Source organism: Salmo trutta, chromosome 23 (assembly GCF_901001165.1).
Source record: "Salmo trutta chromosome 23, fSalTru1.1, whole genome shotgun sequence".
Classification (NCBI taxonomy): domain Eukaryota; kingdom Metazoa; phylum Chordata; class Actinopteri; order Salmoniformes; family Salmonidae; genus Salmo; species Salmo trutta.
In genome coordinates, this window is record NC_042979.1 from 11,666,114 (window position 1) to 11,682,848 (window position 16,735).

A 16,735-nucleotide genomic window follows, 5' to 3' on the forward strand; every position below is an offset into this window, starting at 1 on the left:
AAAGGTGGAAGGAGCCACAGTTATTCACCTGAGCCTGCTTACTGCACAACGCAATCCATCAATCAGATTGATACATGTGTGTATGTGTGGGTTATAGGGTGTCTAATTGTTTAAACTTTTTTCAATATGGATGACTTAAAATAGCCTGTTTTGTTTTTGTACAGACATCACACCCTTACCTAAACAGCACCATCACCTGAGAAGTAGAAATCAAAGGGAGAGAAACTGGGAATTGAATAACTGCAGTTGACATAGATAAGTAAATGGAAGAATACTCTTATTGTAATGTGGATGGCTCTTAAAAGAGCCTTTGGTTGTGCATAGTGTAGTCTATGGTGTTGCCAGGGAACAGCACCCTCTTCAAAGAAGTAGGAGGTGAAGATCTCCCACACACGGATTGCCTCTCTTGCTGCATTGTTGGACCCCCCCCATCCTTGAAACATCCTGCAGGGCACCAGACTTCACCTCTGGCACACGCCGGCGAGCTGCAGATCCCCTCCTGGTCCTCGTGTCCATCCTCATGAAGTTATGCAGGACAAAGGTAGCATTCACACGCCTGAATTCCTCCAGGAGGCAGTCCCAGATGGCCCTGGTCACTCAACCTTGCATGCATGGCACACACATGTGCATGTGTAGCATGTGACAATAACAGGATCATAACAGGGATAGCATCACAAATGAATACATGAATACCGTTCAAAGCTTGATGATGAGTTGATCATTTGAATCAGCTGTGCAGTGCTAAGGCAAAAACAAAAATGTGCACCCCTTTGAGTCCTCAGGACCAGGACTGAGAACCACTGCTCTTCATTGGGACCTCTTCATCCGTAGACAGGCTTTCAGAGCTCTCTTTATCTGAGGACAGAAAAACTCACAAGAAACAGACTTCATTATACTCAAATTACACTGCGCTGAATATTATGTTACTATTACCTCCGTCCTCACTTCTAGGGACTGGAACTACACAAAAGTACCTGCCCCATCCAGAATAGCTTACTCTCTCACTTTGAAAGTTGGGGCTGCTAAAAATTATCCTTTCACCCTCCTCCATGGCATTTGGAGTGTGTTTTTCACAGTGATAAATACATCAAGATAGCTAGCTAATATGAAGTTAGCTGGCTAAGCGAATTAAAAATCCCCAGCTACCTATCTATACAGTATGTAAAGTTGTCTAGCTAGCCAACTAGCTAGCTCATTTGAGTTAGCCTGCACTGTAACAATGTTATTTTTTTACATTTTCGAAATGTATTTACTTAACTTACTTGAATAGGTTCTCCCAGCCATGTAGCTAATTGGAAACAGGGTAGCAAAGTCACCGGAGCGTTTTAGACCATATTACTATTGAACTATGTACCCATTTAATAACCAGACCTTCATACAAATTTGCTATGCTGAATTCTTGACGCACAATCTCGGTGACGTCACTCGCTCTGAGACTTGAAGTAGCCGCGGCTTTTGTGGAGCGATGGGCGACTTGTCGATGTGTGCAGAAGTTCCCTGGTTGGGGCGAAGAGGGACGGAAGCAATACTTACTGTTACATAATTACTCATGCTGTATCTATCAAAACATTTCCACTGTCATCTAAATATTTCACATAAAGCAACATATCAAGTCAGCAGAGAGAAGTGCATTTAAATAAATACAAGTACAGCAGTTCATTCTTTCTGTTTGATAAGCCACTTTTATTTCCAGGAGCAGTGCAATCAAGGCCCAATCAAAATCTTAATTGGTCTTCTCAGCTGTGTTAGTGCTGGGCTGGAACAAAAATATGATTTGAGTGGAGCTGATGGAAATAGGGCTGCCCAGAGGCTCTACTCCTGGAGAGGAGAGCTGTCTTCTATGTGACACTGGAACTTGTAACCCCAGGAATCCGTCTCAAAGGGCACATAAGACATGGTGTTGTGTGGTTCAGGGTTCGGACAGGAGAAAGAGTTCATATCCGGCTCATATCCCACAGACTGTTCCATATCTAAACTAGCCTGTACTTCTAGGTTGTATGAGGGGTTCTGGATTACTGTGCCTGAGAGTTGAGAGGATGGCGGCCACATTGTGTGAGGAGAGAAGGTGAAGTGTCCTGAAGTGGTCTTGCTGAGGAGCTGGTTGTAGTATCCATGCAGAGCTGGGACATCTGAGTTTGTGTTGGTTAAGGCACCCTTTCCAGCATCTTTATCTAGTACAGCTTCTCCAGACTGCTCTCGGTTACACACTATATCAATCTCACTGGGTTGACATGGTTCCACATTGAGGATTTGGCGGCCATGGCCCTCCTGGAAAACAAGAAAAACATTAATATCAGGATATACTTTACCTGCAGCAAGTACTGCTTTCTAGTCTAGAGTGCTTATATGCAAAAACAAGATGGAGTGGGACCAAGGACCTACCAGTGGTGTCAACCATTCCTCCTTCCATACTGGCTTTGGAATTTTAGGATACAGGTTCCCTTTCACACTGTTGACATTAAGAAAATAAATGGTTGATAAAACGGTAATATGGACAGGTCCTGTAAAAAATAACAGCCAATGGAGTGGGGTGGGCACTGTCTTTGTAACAGCATTTTATGACAAACATATCATAAATATTTTCAAGAGCAGTTTGTAACATTGCAAAAATCTGAAACTGTTTGTCCAAAAATGATGCAGAAAAGCTAATCCATGCTTTCGTCACTTCAAGATTAGACTGCTGTGAGACCAGGCTGTACTGAAATGCTCTACTCTCTGGCTACACTTCTGGTCATCTATGAACGTTTGAACATCTTGAAGAACAATCTTGCCTAAATGGCCATGTACTCTTATAATCTCCATCTGGCACAGCCAGAACAGGACTGGTCTTCCAGTCTGAGCCTGGTTCCTCTCTAGGTTTCTTCCTAGGTTCCTTCCTTTCTAGGGAGTTTTTCCTAGCCACCGTGCTTCTATATCTGCATTGCTTCCTCTTTGGGGTTTTAGTCTGAGTATTTGTATACAAATGTTGTGACTGCTGATGTAAAAAGGGCTTTGTGTCGTTCCACCTCAAAAAGCACATCTCAGATTGTTCTGAAATCATTTCTGTAGTTAGAAACAGATAACAGTAGTATTCCTGCAACATTATTTTGTTAAAATATAATTTGATCTCTGAGAAATTGAGCTAATTGATTGCATACAAATTGCCCATTTTAATTGATAGGATTCATATATTATTCAATATAGTACCTAACATATTTAGACCAAACGTCTTTCTAACAATGAGATCGACATGAGGAATCCAAAGGAACGGTCAATAGTCACCTACAGACACCCCACGCCAATCCCAAACCAACAACAGGTATATATTATCAGTTCACTGTGTCTGACTTGTTGTATGGAGCTGCACCCCTGAGTGTTGTTTCTTCATCCTATGTAATGAATTCTCACTAAATTTGGTAATGGTTTTTTTCCCCCTGTTCAGAGAAATTAGTCATTGAAGTTGTTAGGTTTCTATCCCATCCTATATTCTCATATTACTGGTTTCTGACCACTAGATGATGCTGTTCCTATTATTAGGTGAAACAGAAGATCCCCCTCAATGTTAAAGGGAGTTCACCCAAATTACAAAATCATATTGGTTTCCTTACCCCGTAAGCAGTCTATTGACAAACGGTGACAGCAACCCATGCTTTGGGTTTTTTTGGCCACTGTTAAATATGCAAATTTTTTGGCATTTGTGGCACAAATCCAATGCAAGTAAATTATACCTATATTTGCATTTTCACACTTCAAATCATCCTAAAGTATCTAAAAATGTATTGTGTAACTCAATGATGTTACTCATAGATGGGGGGGGGGGTTGGTTGGTTCTTAAAAATAAAATAAAAATCACCTAATAGCAGGAATAGCACCCTCTACTAGTCAGAACCTGGTAATATCAGAATATAGGATGGGACAGAAACCTAACAACGTCAATGACTAATTTCTCTGAACAGTGGAAAAAAAACATTACTAAATTCACTGAGAATATATTACATAGGATGAAGAAACAATACTCAGAGCTGCAGCTCCATACTACTAGTCAGACATAGTGAACTGATACTGTATAGTCGTTGTTGGGTTGGGATTGGTGTGGGGTGTGCAGGGTCCATATGACCATTCATTGTCAGAAAAAAAAGTTTGGTCCAAATCAGATGTTAGGTTCTATATTTATTAAATATTATATGAATCCTATAAATTAAAATGACCAATTTAGGTGCAATCAATTAGCTTCATTTCTCAGATATGTAATTATATTTGAACAAAATAATGTTGCACAAATGCAAATCTTATCTTTCTAACTACAGAAACAATTTCAGAACAATCTGAGATGGTGGGCGTCTTGGCTTTCTGAAATGACATGGAACAACCCACTTTATAAAATACATTTGATTGATTGACATGACAGTAAACATGTTCCTACCATTTCCAGTTTCTGTAGCATAAGAGGGTGGCAAGAGTGAGGAGACAGGCAGCTGAACCCAGGGAACTGATAATCACTGTGATCAACTGATCAGCTGTGGAATGGAGTCAGAAAGTTACAGCTTTTTACAAAGCAGCAGCAATAAAAATACACAACTGAATAGGTCAGGACATACTCTGTGGGTTCATCTGGAGGAAGACTGGTGAGGAGTCTCCACCCTCCCCTACTGATGTGAGGGCCTTCACTATGAATCTGTAGGAGCTGACAGGTATGCCTGTCAGGTTCTTGGCCAAAGGCTCATCTGGCCATCATAGCAGGCAATGATCCAAAAAGAAGAAAGGGTAAAAAAAAGAAAGCAGCAAGATATGATTACATTTAATCAATTTGTCTCCGAATACTGTAAATCTTCTCGGGGCATGTGTTTCATACCTGTAGTGACATTGAAAATTCTCATGGTGGAAGGATGGGAAGTATCAAAGCAGTATATGATGTAACCATGAATGAACGCAGTCTGATTCTCCGGGGGAATACCAGTCCAGGAGATCAGAACCGTGTCCGAACCATGCTGTTCTGCAGCCAACCTCTGAATCTGGCCTTTTGGAACTATGTAGCAAAGATAGAGATGGATGGTCAAATACTATAGCAAGAGGAAAGAGAATGAAGAATTCTGGATTTAATCATTAAGTCAGAAGAGTGGATACTTACGGCACTCTTTTACATAGCCCTCCCTTCTCTCCCATAACTCTGGAGCCCCTGGAGTACAGGCATAGATGGAGAGTGTGTACCTCACCCCCTCTTCAAAGCTAGCTGTGTGTGAGAAACCGCGACAAGGGCATGAAGGTATTCATATTCTTCATGAACCAAACTCCAAAGGTATTACAATAATTATTAAAAAGCATTTACCTTGTGGCATGGTGTTTGAGCAATTTCAGTCTGACCTGGGTTCAAATACTATTTCAAATATCTCAATTACTTTCACATACATTTCGAAGTAAGTATTCAGATATTTTTCATTATAAAAAACAAGTAGTTGAATATTGGAATGTATCTGGAAATACACTGACTAAAAAAAACACTTCCATGCATTTAACCCAGGTATTAGAAAATAGTATTTAAAATAAGTACTTGAAAACATTTTCAAATGTTAGGCTATTTAATGGACATAATTTGAAAATACTTTCAAATACTTTGCATAGAAGTAGTGGATTCGGGAGACATTATTTGAAAATCCTCAACTACACTGGAAATAAGTATTTAAATATTCAAAAAAATCCAATACACGTGTTTGAACCCAGATCTGATTTCAACACACTATCCCCTTACTGAGATGGCATCTTACCTGATTGGATTCTGACCCTGGTTATACCAGCTGGTACCTTCACCCACTCCACTCTGCATTTAGTATGTGTGGGACACCAGTCCACCACGTAGCCACAGCTAGCATTGGGGCTAGCGGACCAGGAAAGGTCAAACCCACCATCACTGCCAACAATTTTCATGGAGCTTTTACTTCTGTGAGGAAGCATGGGAATAATGATGATCGAGAGAGGGGAACTGCCAGCAGAGTTTTTGGCTTTAACTGTGACCCTATGCCACTCATCGGTGGATCGATCACTAATAAGAAAGTAATTCTGAGGTGGATGGACAATTGTCTCCTGCCTTCCCCAGGTCACCTCATAGTCCTTGATCTGCCCATGACTCTGATTCACTGTAAGGGGCTAAAGAGAAAGGGATGAATATCATAATCTATTTGATATAATTCATATCTAAATAAAGTCTTGATTATCAGCCCAGTCCCCTAATGTGCTATACTTAAGCAATAAGGCCCGAGGAGGTGTGGTATATGGCCAATATACCACGACTAAGGGCTGTTCTTAGGCACAATGCAAAGCGGAGTGTCTGGATACAGCCTTCAGCCATGCTATATTGGCCATATACCACAAACCCCCAAGGTGCCTTATTGCTATTATAAAGTGATTACCAACATGAAAATAAATGTTTTGTTATACCCGTGACTGTCAGCATTCAGGCCATGAACCGCCCAGTTTATAATGTAGTATGACCAATAGCACATAATGTACTAATGTACATAATCTTCAAAACTTACTTTCCATAGTATAATGGTTTGGTTCCCTTCAATCTGCATCCATACATCTAACGCTTCAGGAACTGGGGACAAAAAGAAAACACATGATGACAGAACAATTGTGAACTTTATGTAATCAAATACAATCTACACATCCGGTGTGTTTGACCGCTCTTCCTTTTTACCAGTATTTAAAAAAGGGTGTGTCCATGTAGCTGCATATGGATTGGATACTCACTGTCCTCTTCGGTTTTGAAGGTGCTACCTTTGCTCCAGTCGCCCCATTTCCAGAAGTGCTGTTTCAATCCACAACACACCTGCACTGTGTATGTCTGGGCAGGTGCTAGGCCATGTAAAACTACTGACGTAAGACCTATGCCAGAATAGTTCCTCTGCGAATAAAGTGTAAATGGGCTTAGCATTAGTATTTCATAGTTAATAACTCTATTGTCCATTGTATTGTAGGTGTCCGACTGTAACTTACCAGGTCTGTGTGCCCACTATGGTTCAGCTGTACTTGGCAAACCATTAATTGTATATGGTACTGCGGTCTTTCCCACTTCCACTGAACACTGGCATTCACACCTGAAGCCACCACTTCCATGGGAGCTAGTAAACGCACTGGAGGGTAGAACCTCAAACATTCAATGGCCTTGAAAATCAATATACTAAGAGTAAGGAATAGATTCATATGCAGTGTGTGAGGAGCTGCTATCACACTACTGTACCTCTTTTCTTCAGGTCTGCTGTGTCTGTGAGCTCCAGTGTGCCGAGCGGGTTTCTGGCAGTCAATGTCCAATTCCTCTCCCCCTGATCCACTCGTACTGTTTGGTAGCAGTTTGAGACTGTTCTGTTTGGACAAGCTCTGAAGAATACATGGACAGAGAATGTCACCTCCAGTGACTATTACAGAATAATACTAACAATATCATAGCCTGATAAAGACAGCTTGCTGTTGAGCTGTTGGTGAATAAATTATTGCATTGGAGCTACTAGAGTGTGTGGCTTTTCCTTTTTGTTATAGTACTGCACTGTACCTTCCATTCAGGTGATAACGAGTCATCCTCTGTTTAGTCAGGTTGGTGGCCCTCCCTATGTCCCAGTGACACTCCACTGACTCCAGGTCCCGGGTCTCACACACAAGGTTCCTGTCCCCAGGGGGGTCTGGGGGGGGGGGTGAATTATAGGATCTATATGTTTGAACACATCCCATATCCATTATGATTACATTCAAATGATGCTGTAAACTGTACAGTATGGCAAGGAACTACAGAGTTGTTTAGCTGCTTAGATTGGTAAGAGGGAAGCTTACAAGAAGTTAATACTTACATCCCACATAAACACAGGTGCCATACAGAGGTGAATTACAATAGACATTGATGCAACTGGGCGGAGAGGGAGACTGCATATGCACAACCATGGCATAACTCTGGTCAATGATGTGGGTGGTGTTCATTAGAATGTTGTTGTATTTCATGTATTCAAGTCTCTGCCCTGGCCCAAGAATACAGCAGAAAGTAAAGTTACTATCAACTTGAACCACGCTGCTTCTTGGGAAAACCTGTGGATGTGATGAGGCCCTCCCTGCAGAAAAATAATAGGGTTACGGATGTGAACGAACAACATTGTTTGTGTGTACTGTGTGTATACTTGCCTGCGTGTGATTATGAGTTAATTGAAATAAAAACACTAACCAGTGATGGTCTGTAGGGGGCTCCATTGACTGGTGTAGTTCTGGTATCGGGAGCGGAGCCTGACTGAGCGGGAGGTGCACTCTAGGGGTAAAGCCGAGGTCCAACTCCAGTGGTATTTCCTGCTGGCGAGGGCTGGTCTCACATCCACAGCTTCCTGAGGATATCAACACCCACAACCAGCCACTCATACTTCTATATAGTAACCTTGGAATTGTGTCCGGTGGTAATAAGGTCGTAATTAGTAATGTGCGTAATTGATTTGGCAAACACTCACACTGTGTACTTCAGTCATACTGACTGTTAAGAGAACCTCCACATCATAAATCAGTTTGTCCGGTACTCTGGAGGAAGATGGGTCATCTTCCCATGTTACAGATATCCTCTGGTCTTTTAGGTCATAATCCACACTCACATTCTGAGGTCCAGAAAGCAGGACACCTGGAGCTACATAGGTATAGCCTGTTACAGTATGCATGATGAAAATGCAATTCAACATCACATACTGTACAGTTCTGTATCAGTCCAAAATATTGATACAATTATAACGTTTTGGACTTACCATCTTGACCATTTTGTTCTTGGAGGCTTGAGAGGAACAGTGAAGCCCATAGCAGGAAAACCAACATGATGTTACGCTCATTCAATATGCTGTGGTGAGGTGTTGGTTTATAGTCAGCCTCAGTAGTTTCTGGTCGGGATAGTTGTTGGGTTTGCCCATAGACTGGTTGGTTGTTTAGCAACAAAACCAACGCGTGCGCAACTATGGGGCAAAACAGACGGGGTTGGCTTAGATTGTTGACAAGTAAACTTTTCGTCTCCAATGTTTATTGAAAACATAATTACATTTTCACAATGAGCACTTATTTGTTAATGATTTATGTATTGTTTTTTTTACACTGAGCACTTGTCTCTCAAATACATCCTTAGTTGTTGGTTAGCTAGCAATAATGGAATTGACGTTAAATCAGTCAAAACACCTCAAAACAAGACATGGCATCAAGAACAAGCTGAAACTAGCTAAAAAGAGTCACTTACAATTCCCCACATGGTTGTTGGTAGCTATCTGGCCATCCAGAATCACAACTCACAAAATCACAACTGCCCCATTGAAGCGTGCGCTTCGTTTTCGTAACGTTGTCAGCTAACCCACTATACCATGAGGTTTGTATCCTCAGAAAAAAATATTAAAGTGTAGTTCACATAGGCTGGCCAACGTGATGTACGACAAAGATACAGCTTGGAAACGCGTTGGGAACTGAAGAAAAAAAACTGGAGAAAAAAAGCGTTGGGAACTGAAGGAGTTGTTAGGGGAGGTCTTTCTTGTAAAGGAAATGTGGAACAAATATTCAAGGTTTGGCACGTTGACATTTTTCTCCATGCTGACGTTTTTCTTGCTAAATCGTTTAGTGAAAACATGATACAATACAGGAAATCCTATCGGTCATGAAAGTCATAGGACCACACTGCTTTTTAGACATAAAGAGAAGGTAGAGAAAGCGACACCACCCTCTCATCGGCTGACAGATTGCTATAACATATGTGATTAGCCGATACGTAAAATACTTACAGACAGTTTCAAGTTGGATATTCGCGCTTTCAAACCACTTGAGCCACAGACTCCAAATAAGTGTCACGATGTTGGAAAAATTGCGCACAACATTGCACAGGTCTTATTTTCACGATTTGGACATTAATTCGCTTTCCAAAGCTAATAAACATGTGGAAATGTGAGCAGCATTTCGTATTCCTAGTTGAATTCGGTAGGGAGCGTAAACAAAGTATAACGTTTTTTTACATTCGAATTTTCATCTCACAAGATTTGACATTGTTTTTTTATATTTTAAATTTCAATAGCTCCTTGGTCATTTGACCTACTGACTTCAAACGAGGTTCAGAATGTCCACCCAGTGGGCCTACAGATTGCACACACTTTAGTTTGTCCATTTTCATCTCACAAGATTTTACATGCATTTTTCAATAGCAAATTTCAATAGCTCCTTGGTCATGTGACGTACTGACTTCATTACATTTACATTTGAGTCATTTAGCAGACTCTCTTATCCAGAGCGACTTACAGTAGTGAATGCATACATTTCATACATTTTTTCTCCGTACTGGTCCCCCCCCAAACAAGGTTCAGAATGTACACTGACTACCCTTATATATCGCACACTCTTGTTTGTGCACTGTAAAATCACGCGGTGTAACGTACATTTTTCATAGTTTTAAATTGCAATAGCTCCTTGGTCATGTCAATTACACACCTAAGAAGCGTGCAGTGGATATACACCCATAATGCATAACCTCTAGGAACCACCGTTGGCATGCAAAACATTCAATCGAAAACAAAACAACACGTTATAAATCATATCAAATATCAATGCAGTATGACAAATTAGCCATCCATTGTGTTATATCATAAATTGTCTTACATGTTACTAACCCAGTCAGTCTTTGGGCCACATCCAGGTTCTTTATCAGTGGCACACATGAAGCAGTTGTTGGCTTTGTTGAACTCTGAAATCATAGGCATGAACTGAACATATGGCTGTCCCACACAACTACATAAAAATAAAGAATTTACATTTACTTTGAATTAAATGTCATTACATACCAGATATTTTTAGTATATCCTCAGCCATTTCTTTTCGCAGTTGCTCCATGTGTTTTTGTGAAGGTTCTATCTCAATTTGGGAGGGGATGTTGGGGAAGTTCTGTGCAACTTCCTTGGCCATCTACACAAAAAAAATGTGACCTAATTGTCACATAACAGCTAACCATTCATTATTGAAAATATAACTATCAAACCTGCATTACAAAGACCCCACAGCTGAGTTATTTCCCCTCCTTTCCACTTGATGTCCACCCAGTCATCTTTTCCATGGCAGGATCTTCTCATTTTGAAGTATTCTGTTTTTTATGTAAACATAATGGAATTCTGATTAGTTATAGGCAAATTAATACACAGGCCAAAATTGTATGCTGTTTTCCTTATCACTATAATCTAGTAGAGGTCATTTCCTTTATGCCCCATTCTACACACAGCCTAAATTATAGGCACTGAACCTTTTACAGGACAATAATAAAAGTAGCATATAGGATCCAACCCTATCACAGAGTGAATACATGTAGAGCGTTTGTAGACTTTAAGAAAAAAATATTAAGTGACAGTTTCATCGGTACGTGCTTAAAGAAAGTCATATCACAAAGATCACAGATGACAGTGCCCACCAAATCTATGACAATAGAGAATGAATTGTATGCACCAAAGTGTGTTAAAGTGTGTTTGTCAAAATAATATCTGAAAATGTCAGTTGTTGAACATAATACTTCTATTTGCAATGGCAATTTATGATATATGCAGTGGAGGAATATTCCATGTACCAACACTACGTGTAGGGCGGACATAAGACATTCCCACATACAGTATACACATACATAGAGGCATTTTTCAGCTATGATTTTACCACTCAGAATCCAGAATAGATATGACAATGGGGCCAGCACAGGATGTAATACACCCTTACAACAATCTACTTTTTGATCTTCTTGACTTCTTATCTGGTAAACTGCTACTATGTGTCAAGAAAAGAGCCCCTATTAGGGGTTAGTGTACTCCAGTAAAAAAGGGTTGGTTTAGATTAAAAACTATTGCCCTTTGTCCCCGTTCATAGGGGCATGAGAACCTAGCCTTCCCTGTAGCTCAGTTGGTAGAGCATGGTGTTTGCAACGCCAGGGTTGTGGGTTCGATTCCCACGGGGGGCCAGCACAGAAAAAAATGTATGAAATTGTATGAAATGTATGCATTCACTACTGTAAGTCGCTCTGGATAAGAGCGTCTGCTAAATGACTAAAATGTAAATGTAAATGTAGTCAGTGGTAGAATTGAGTTGGCACTTTATTGGCCCAAACACCCATAGACCCACAAGGTTGAGGTTACTCATGGATCGTAATTAGTAAATTTGTTTATTGATGCATTGTGTCTTCTAACTGTCCAAGAATAGGATCCAAAGTCAGGAAATATTTGTTCCCATAAAGGAGGATGTCTCTCCTCATACCTCTGGCACTTTAGTCAGACTGCCAGACTGTGTAAAAACTTTATGATGGGGCCGGCAACGGAGTTCCCATTGACTAAGTACCACGGAGCCAATCAGGAGAGAATACACAGGTCACCTGCAGCAGGTCAAGCAAGTTAATGTTTTTGACAGTTTACTTAACATCTACTGATTTAGAACCAGAGTTACCACAAGTCAGCACAAAGACAACAGGAGTGCTGCCTTCACTATTCCAGCACCATTTCAACTTCAAAATTTAAACAGCATCAAATCAACAATACACTAAAAACAAACTTAGATAAGCAATAACAATTTAGTTCCATCAATGTTGCTAAATATCATGTGACTGTCCATGGTACTGATTTCTGTGTAAAACTGACTCTCCCTACTTGTAAACTAGTTGAAAGCCAATGCTATCCTTCTCTCATGTTTGCAAAACAGTCTATGGCTCTGTCATACAGTACACTTTTAGTTTTTTGTTGTAATAGGCTAGTTGCAAGCATTTTAGCTAGGTAGCCTAAGTTCCTCGCATGGGCTACAATGAACTAGTTAACGTGAGCCTTCTAGGCTAAATATTGAACTTTAATCGTCTCAGGTCAGTGGCACAACATATTAATTTATGGTTAGATCAGAATCGACGTCGTCATTGGCCTGTACAGAGAATTAAGTCCAAATCTCCATCCATGGCTGAGGAAAGGGGTTGATTTAGCAAGCTAACTACTGCAGGACATCAACATAAGCTGACCAGAAACAGACATTTATTTCAGAAAATGACATTTTGCTGCACCAGGACAACCCACAGTTGAGCTCAGCACATCGCTGATTGGCAAAAACAAATTATGAAGGGAGGCCAAATTCTTGCTGACATCAATCATACGCTATGGCGGTAAAATGTTATACTCTTTTGGTTCAAGCAGCATCAGATACATGGGCTACACATACTGAGACAGAGGGGCACTGTTTCCTCGCTCGATGATTTCTCCGGTGAGATTCAGCCACTTGCGAATTGATGGAAAATTGTGAACACAGATGAAAAAATGAATCTCTTTTTTTTTATTGGTCAAATAATAGGGGAAGCCTGGCTTCCCTTGGCATCCATAAATACACACCACTGCTTAGGATTTTGACAACATGTAAGCTATATTTCTTCAATGTTTATTGAAAACAAATACATTGACCACTTTTCTCTCAAATAGATCATTACAGTTGGTTAGCTAGTTAATTTTAGCAATATTAGCATTGACATGAAATCAGTCAAAACACTGTTGTGGGGAAAAAGTACCCAATTGTCTTGAGTAAAAGTATAGATTTATTTATGTGAAAGTCAGCCAGTAAATAATACTTGAGTAAAAGTATTTGGTTTGAAATATACTTGTATCAAAAGTGTAAATCACTTAAAATTAATTATATTAAGCAAAGCAGACAGCACCATTGTCTTGTTTTAAAAATGTACGGATAGCTAGGGGCACATTCCAACACTCAGATTATTTCCAAAAGATGCATTTGTGTTTAGTGAGTCCGCCAGGCCAGAGGCAGTAGGGATGACCGTGTGTGAATTGTACAAGATATAGGGTTAGTGAATGATTTTTCCCAAATACAATGCTTTCAGTTTTAGAGCTGCAGTTTGTCCTAAATACTTGTAAGTGTTGCAGGGATTTAATTCGCTGTAGTAGCTGACGTGTATAGTGTTAAATCATCCGCATACATACACACTGGCTTTACTCAAAGCCAGTGGCATGTCATTAGTAAAGATTGAAAAAGGTGCCTAGACAGCTGCCCTGGGGAATTCCTGATTCTACCAGGATTGTTGGAGAGGCTTCCATTAAATATAGCAGGGGGGTGTAAAGCCGAAACGCATATGTTTTTCCATCAGCAGACTATGATACTGTCACACCCTGATCTGTTTCACCTGTCTTTATGCTTGTCGCCACCCCCTCAAGGTGTTGCCCATCTGCCCCATTATCCCCTGTGTATTTATACCTGCTTTCTGTCTGTTGCCAGTTCGTCTTGTCTTACCAGGGTGCTTTCCCGTGTTCCTGTTAAGTTCTGTTTCCTAGTCTTTCCCGGTTCTGACCGTTCTGCCTGCCCTGACCCCGAGCCTGCCTGCTGTCATGTACCTGCCTGACTCTGACCTGATTACAAACCTGAGCCTGCCTGCCGTCCTGTACCTGCGTGATAGATCATGTCAAAAGCTGCATTGAAGTAAAACAAAAGTCTACTATAGTGCCTTGTTGCAAACAGGATGCATGTTATTTATTAGGTTAGTATTGTGGAGTAACTACAATGCTGAGCCATCCTCAGTTTTCTCCTATCACAGCCATTAAACTCAAACTGTTTTTAAAGTCACCATTGGCCACATGGTGAAATCCCTCAGCGGTTTCCTTCCTCTCCGGCAACTAAGTTAGGAAGGACGCCTGTATCTCTTTGTAGTGATTGGGTGCATTGATACACCATCCAAAGTGTAATTAATAACTAGCCCATGCTCAAAGAGATATTGAAGGTCTGGTTTTTTTACTGCCAATAGGTGCCCTTATGTGCGAGGCATTGTAAAACCTCCCCGAGGAACCTCACAAACAATTGTATGTGTGGGGTACAGAGATGAGGCAGTCATTAAAAAATTGTGAGAAACTATTGCACACAGTCCATGCAACTTGTGACTTGTTAAGCACATTTTACTCCTGAACTTATTTAGCACATTTTACTCCTGAACTTATTTAGGCGTGCCATAAATGGGTTGAATACTTATTGACTCAATACATTTCAGCTTTACATTATTCATTTTTACAAATTCGAAAAACATAATTCCTCTGACATTATGGGGTATTATTGTGTGTTGGCCAATGACAACAACTCTAAATGTTACATTCAGGCTGTAACACAACAAAATGGTAAGTCTTGGGGTGTGAATAATTTCTCAAGGTACTGTAGTTCTAATTGTACCCCAATTCCATTTTGTGTGATTATGAAAGCTCTTGAGGATTTCAGAAATGTATCATTTGTTGTGCTATGTTGGATAGTTGTCGAAAGAGGTTACAGAAGACGGAAATGCAAAGTGTCCCACTTTTTTTCCTGAATTCACCTTACTATAGTTCTGCTTGGTGCCATTTGTGTCCAAAAATGAACAGGGTAACAGTACTACAAGAACCAGAGCCCTGCCTAACATACATACAGGTGGTCCCTAATGTAAACTGGATATCCTTCCTTCATTGGAAAAGCCTAGAAGACTGTCCCACTTTGTCCTATTTTCACCGCTGTCCTATTTTAGCTAGCTACGGTTGGTAAAGCGTGACACAATTACAGCCTTTTGACATTTTCTAAGCTTAAAAACATCAAAACACAAATAGCTATGTCACTAATCTTACTGTATGCCTTGTGGGGTGAGCTTCCTGTTTGAAGTTGCGCTGCCCCCCCTCTGTTACACCAATGAAGTGATGTGGTTTCTCTGCAAGGGCGTAGTAACAAGAAATAAATGTCAGGATTAAGCCGTCCCAGTTTATATGATGTCCCACTTTATCTGAATTCACCCTAAATGTCAACAGACAACGGGCGCGTTTGAGCGGATCACTTCTGACGAGTGGTTACGGCCTTTTCAAAGTGTTACATTATAGGGATACAAATTGTCCGACTTGTGCCTACATGTTAATTCCTGAACTTCGCAAAAATCATCTGATCAAAGGTCATGAAGTTCGCTGTCACCACCTTTTGTAACAATCTAACCATTACGAAACTTCTATCAGATCAAATAAGCCTCACGTAGCAAATTAGCCATTATATTTCTTGTTGACCAAATTTGACACTCATTGACCTCCATTAAAAAATGTCTCAATTCATGGGTTTATTTTTCATGGATTCCGGTGGGGTACCCCCACGCAGGGGGTATCAGTGCTGGCAACACTGGCTGCAGTAGCCCATGGGAAGGGGGTCACACTCAGACAATCAGAGGGGACATATTATACAAAGTAATCAAAGGTCTGACTGCACAGAGATGCTTGGGAAAAATGGTCACAACGGGGGACCAGAGTGTGTTTCAGGGGAAGGGGGTGCATCCAATCTCCATCACCTAGGACTTGACAGTGGTTTATCAAATCTCTCAATTTTTCCCAATTTTGCTCAATCTCACATGCTTTCTCAAACAGCTGTAACTGTAGAATGTCGTGGAAATTCTAAAGAATCAGGAATGACTTGGATAATTCTTCAAACAATCAAACACTTTAAAGTCTTAACGAGGGAGCAGGTCAATACAACTCACACATACAGGGTGAATCGATTGAGTGCTCGACTAGTACAGAAACGCAAGGCGTTTTATGTAGAAACCATAACTGCTTAGTTGGTTGGTTCCACCCCTTCCCGGCAGATCAAGACATCCTAAGCTATCTTGTTTTCTTCTTGTGGTCAGATGTATCAGATGTGTGAGGTCAGATGTATCAACTGTGTGAGGTCATAGCGCACAAAGAAGTGATAACATTAGTTCCGTTACTCCTCTCTGTTCACATATCTC

At 40.6% G+C, this 16,735-nt stretch overlaps 1 protein-coding gene across 6 annotated transcripts; it reads right to left on the bottom strand.

The window, feature by feature from the left end:
• Positions 1 to 1,659: 1,659 nt before the first annotated feature.
• Positions 1,660 to 15,813, bottom strand: LOC115159347 (leukemia inhibitory factor receptor). 6 transcript variants are annotated; one of them, XM_029708945.1, is made up of 20 exons: positions 15,600 to 15,813; positions 10,991 to 11,092; positions 10,797 to 10,917; positions 10,626 to 10,699; positions 8,742 to 8,942; positions 8,457 to 8,641; positions 8,183 to 8,336; positions 7,818 to 8,072; positions 7,526 to 7,652; positions 7,217 to 7,353; positions 6,973 to 7,109; positions 6,727 to 6,880; positions 6,510 to 6,571; positions 5,742 to 6,120; positions 5,108 to 5,209; positions 4,832 to 5,005; positions 4,578 to 4,703; positions 4,403 to 4,496; positions 2,383 to 2,449; positions 1,660 to 2,268 (listed from the first exon to the last, which is right to left on the bottom strand). In XM_029708945.1, the coding sequence occupies exons 5-20, from the start codon at positions 8,806 to 8,808 to the stop codon at positions 1,813 to 1,815; spliced, it is 2,676 nt and encodes an 891-aa protein (XP_029564805.1). In that variant the 5' UTR covers positions 8,809 to 8,942; positions 10,626 to 10,699; positions 10,797 to 10,917; positions 10,991 to 11,092; positions 15,600 to 15,813; the 3' UTR covers positions 1,660 to 1,812. The 6 variants fall into 6 exon arrangements, with proteins under 6 accessions (XP_029564805.1, XP_029564806.1, XP_029564809.1 ...); XM_029708946.1 differs by having other exon boundaries at positions 10,615 to 10,699; positions 10,797 to 11,092; XM_029708949.1 differs by having other exon boundaries at positions 8,457 to 8,626; positions 10,797 to 11,092; positions 15,600 to 15,811.
• Positions 15,814 to 16,735: the final 922 nt, after the last annotated feature.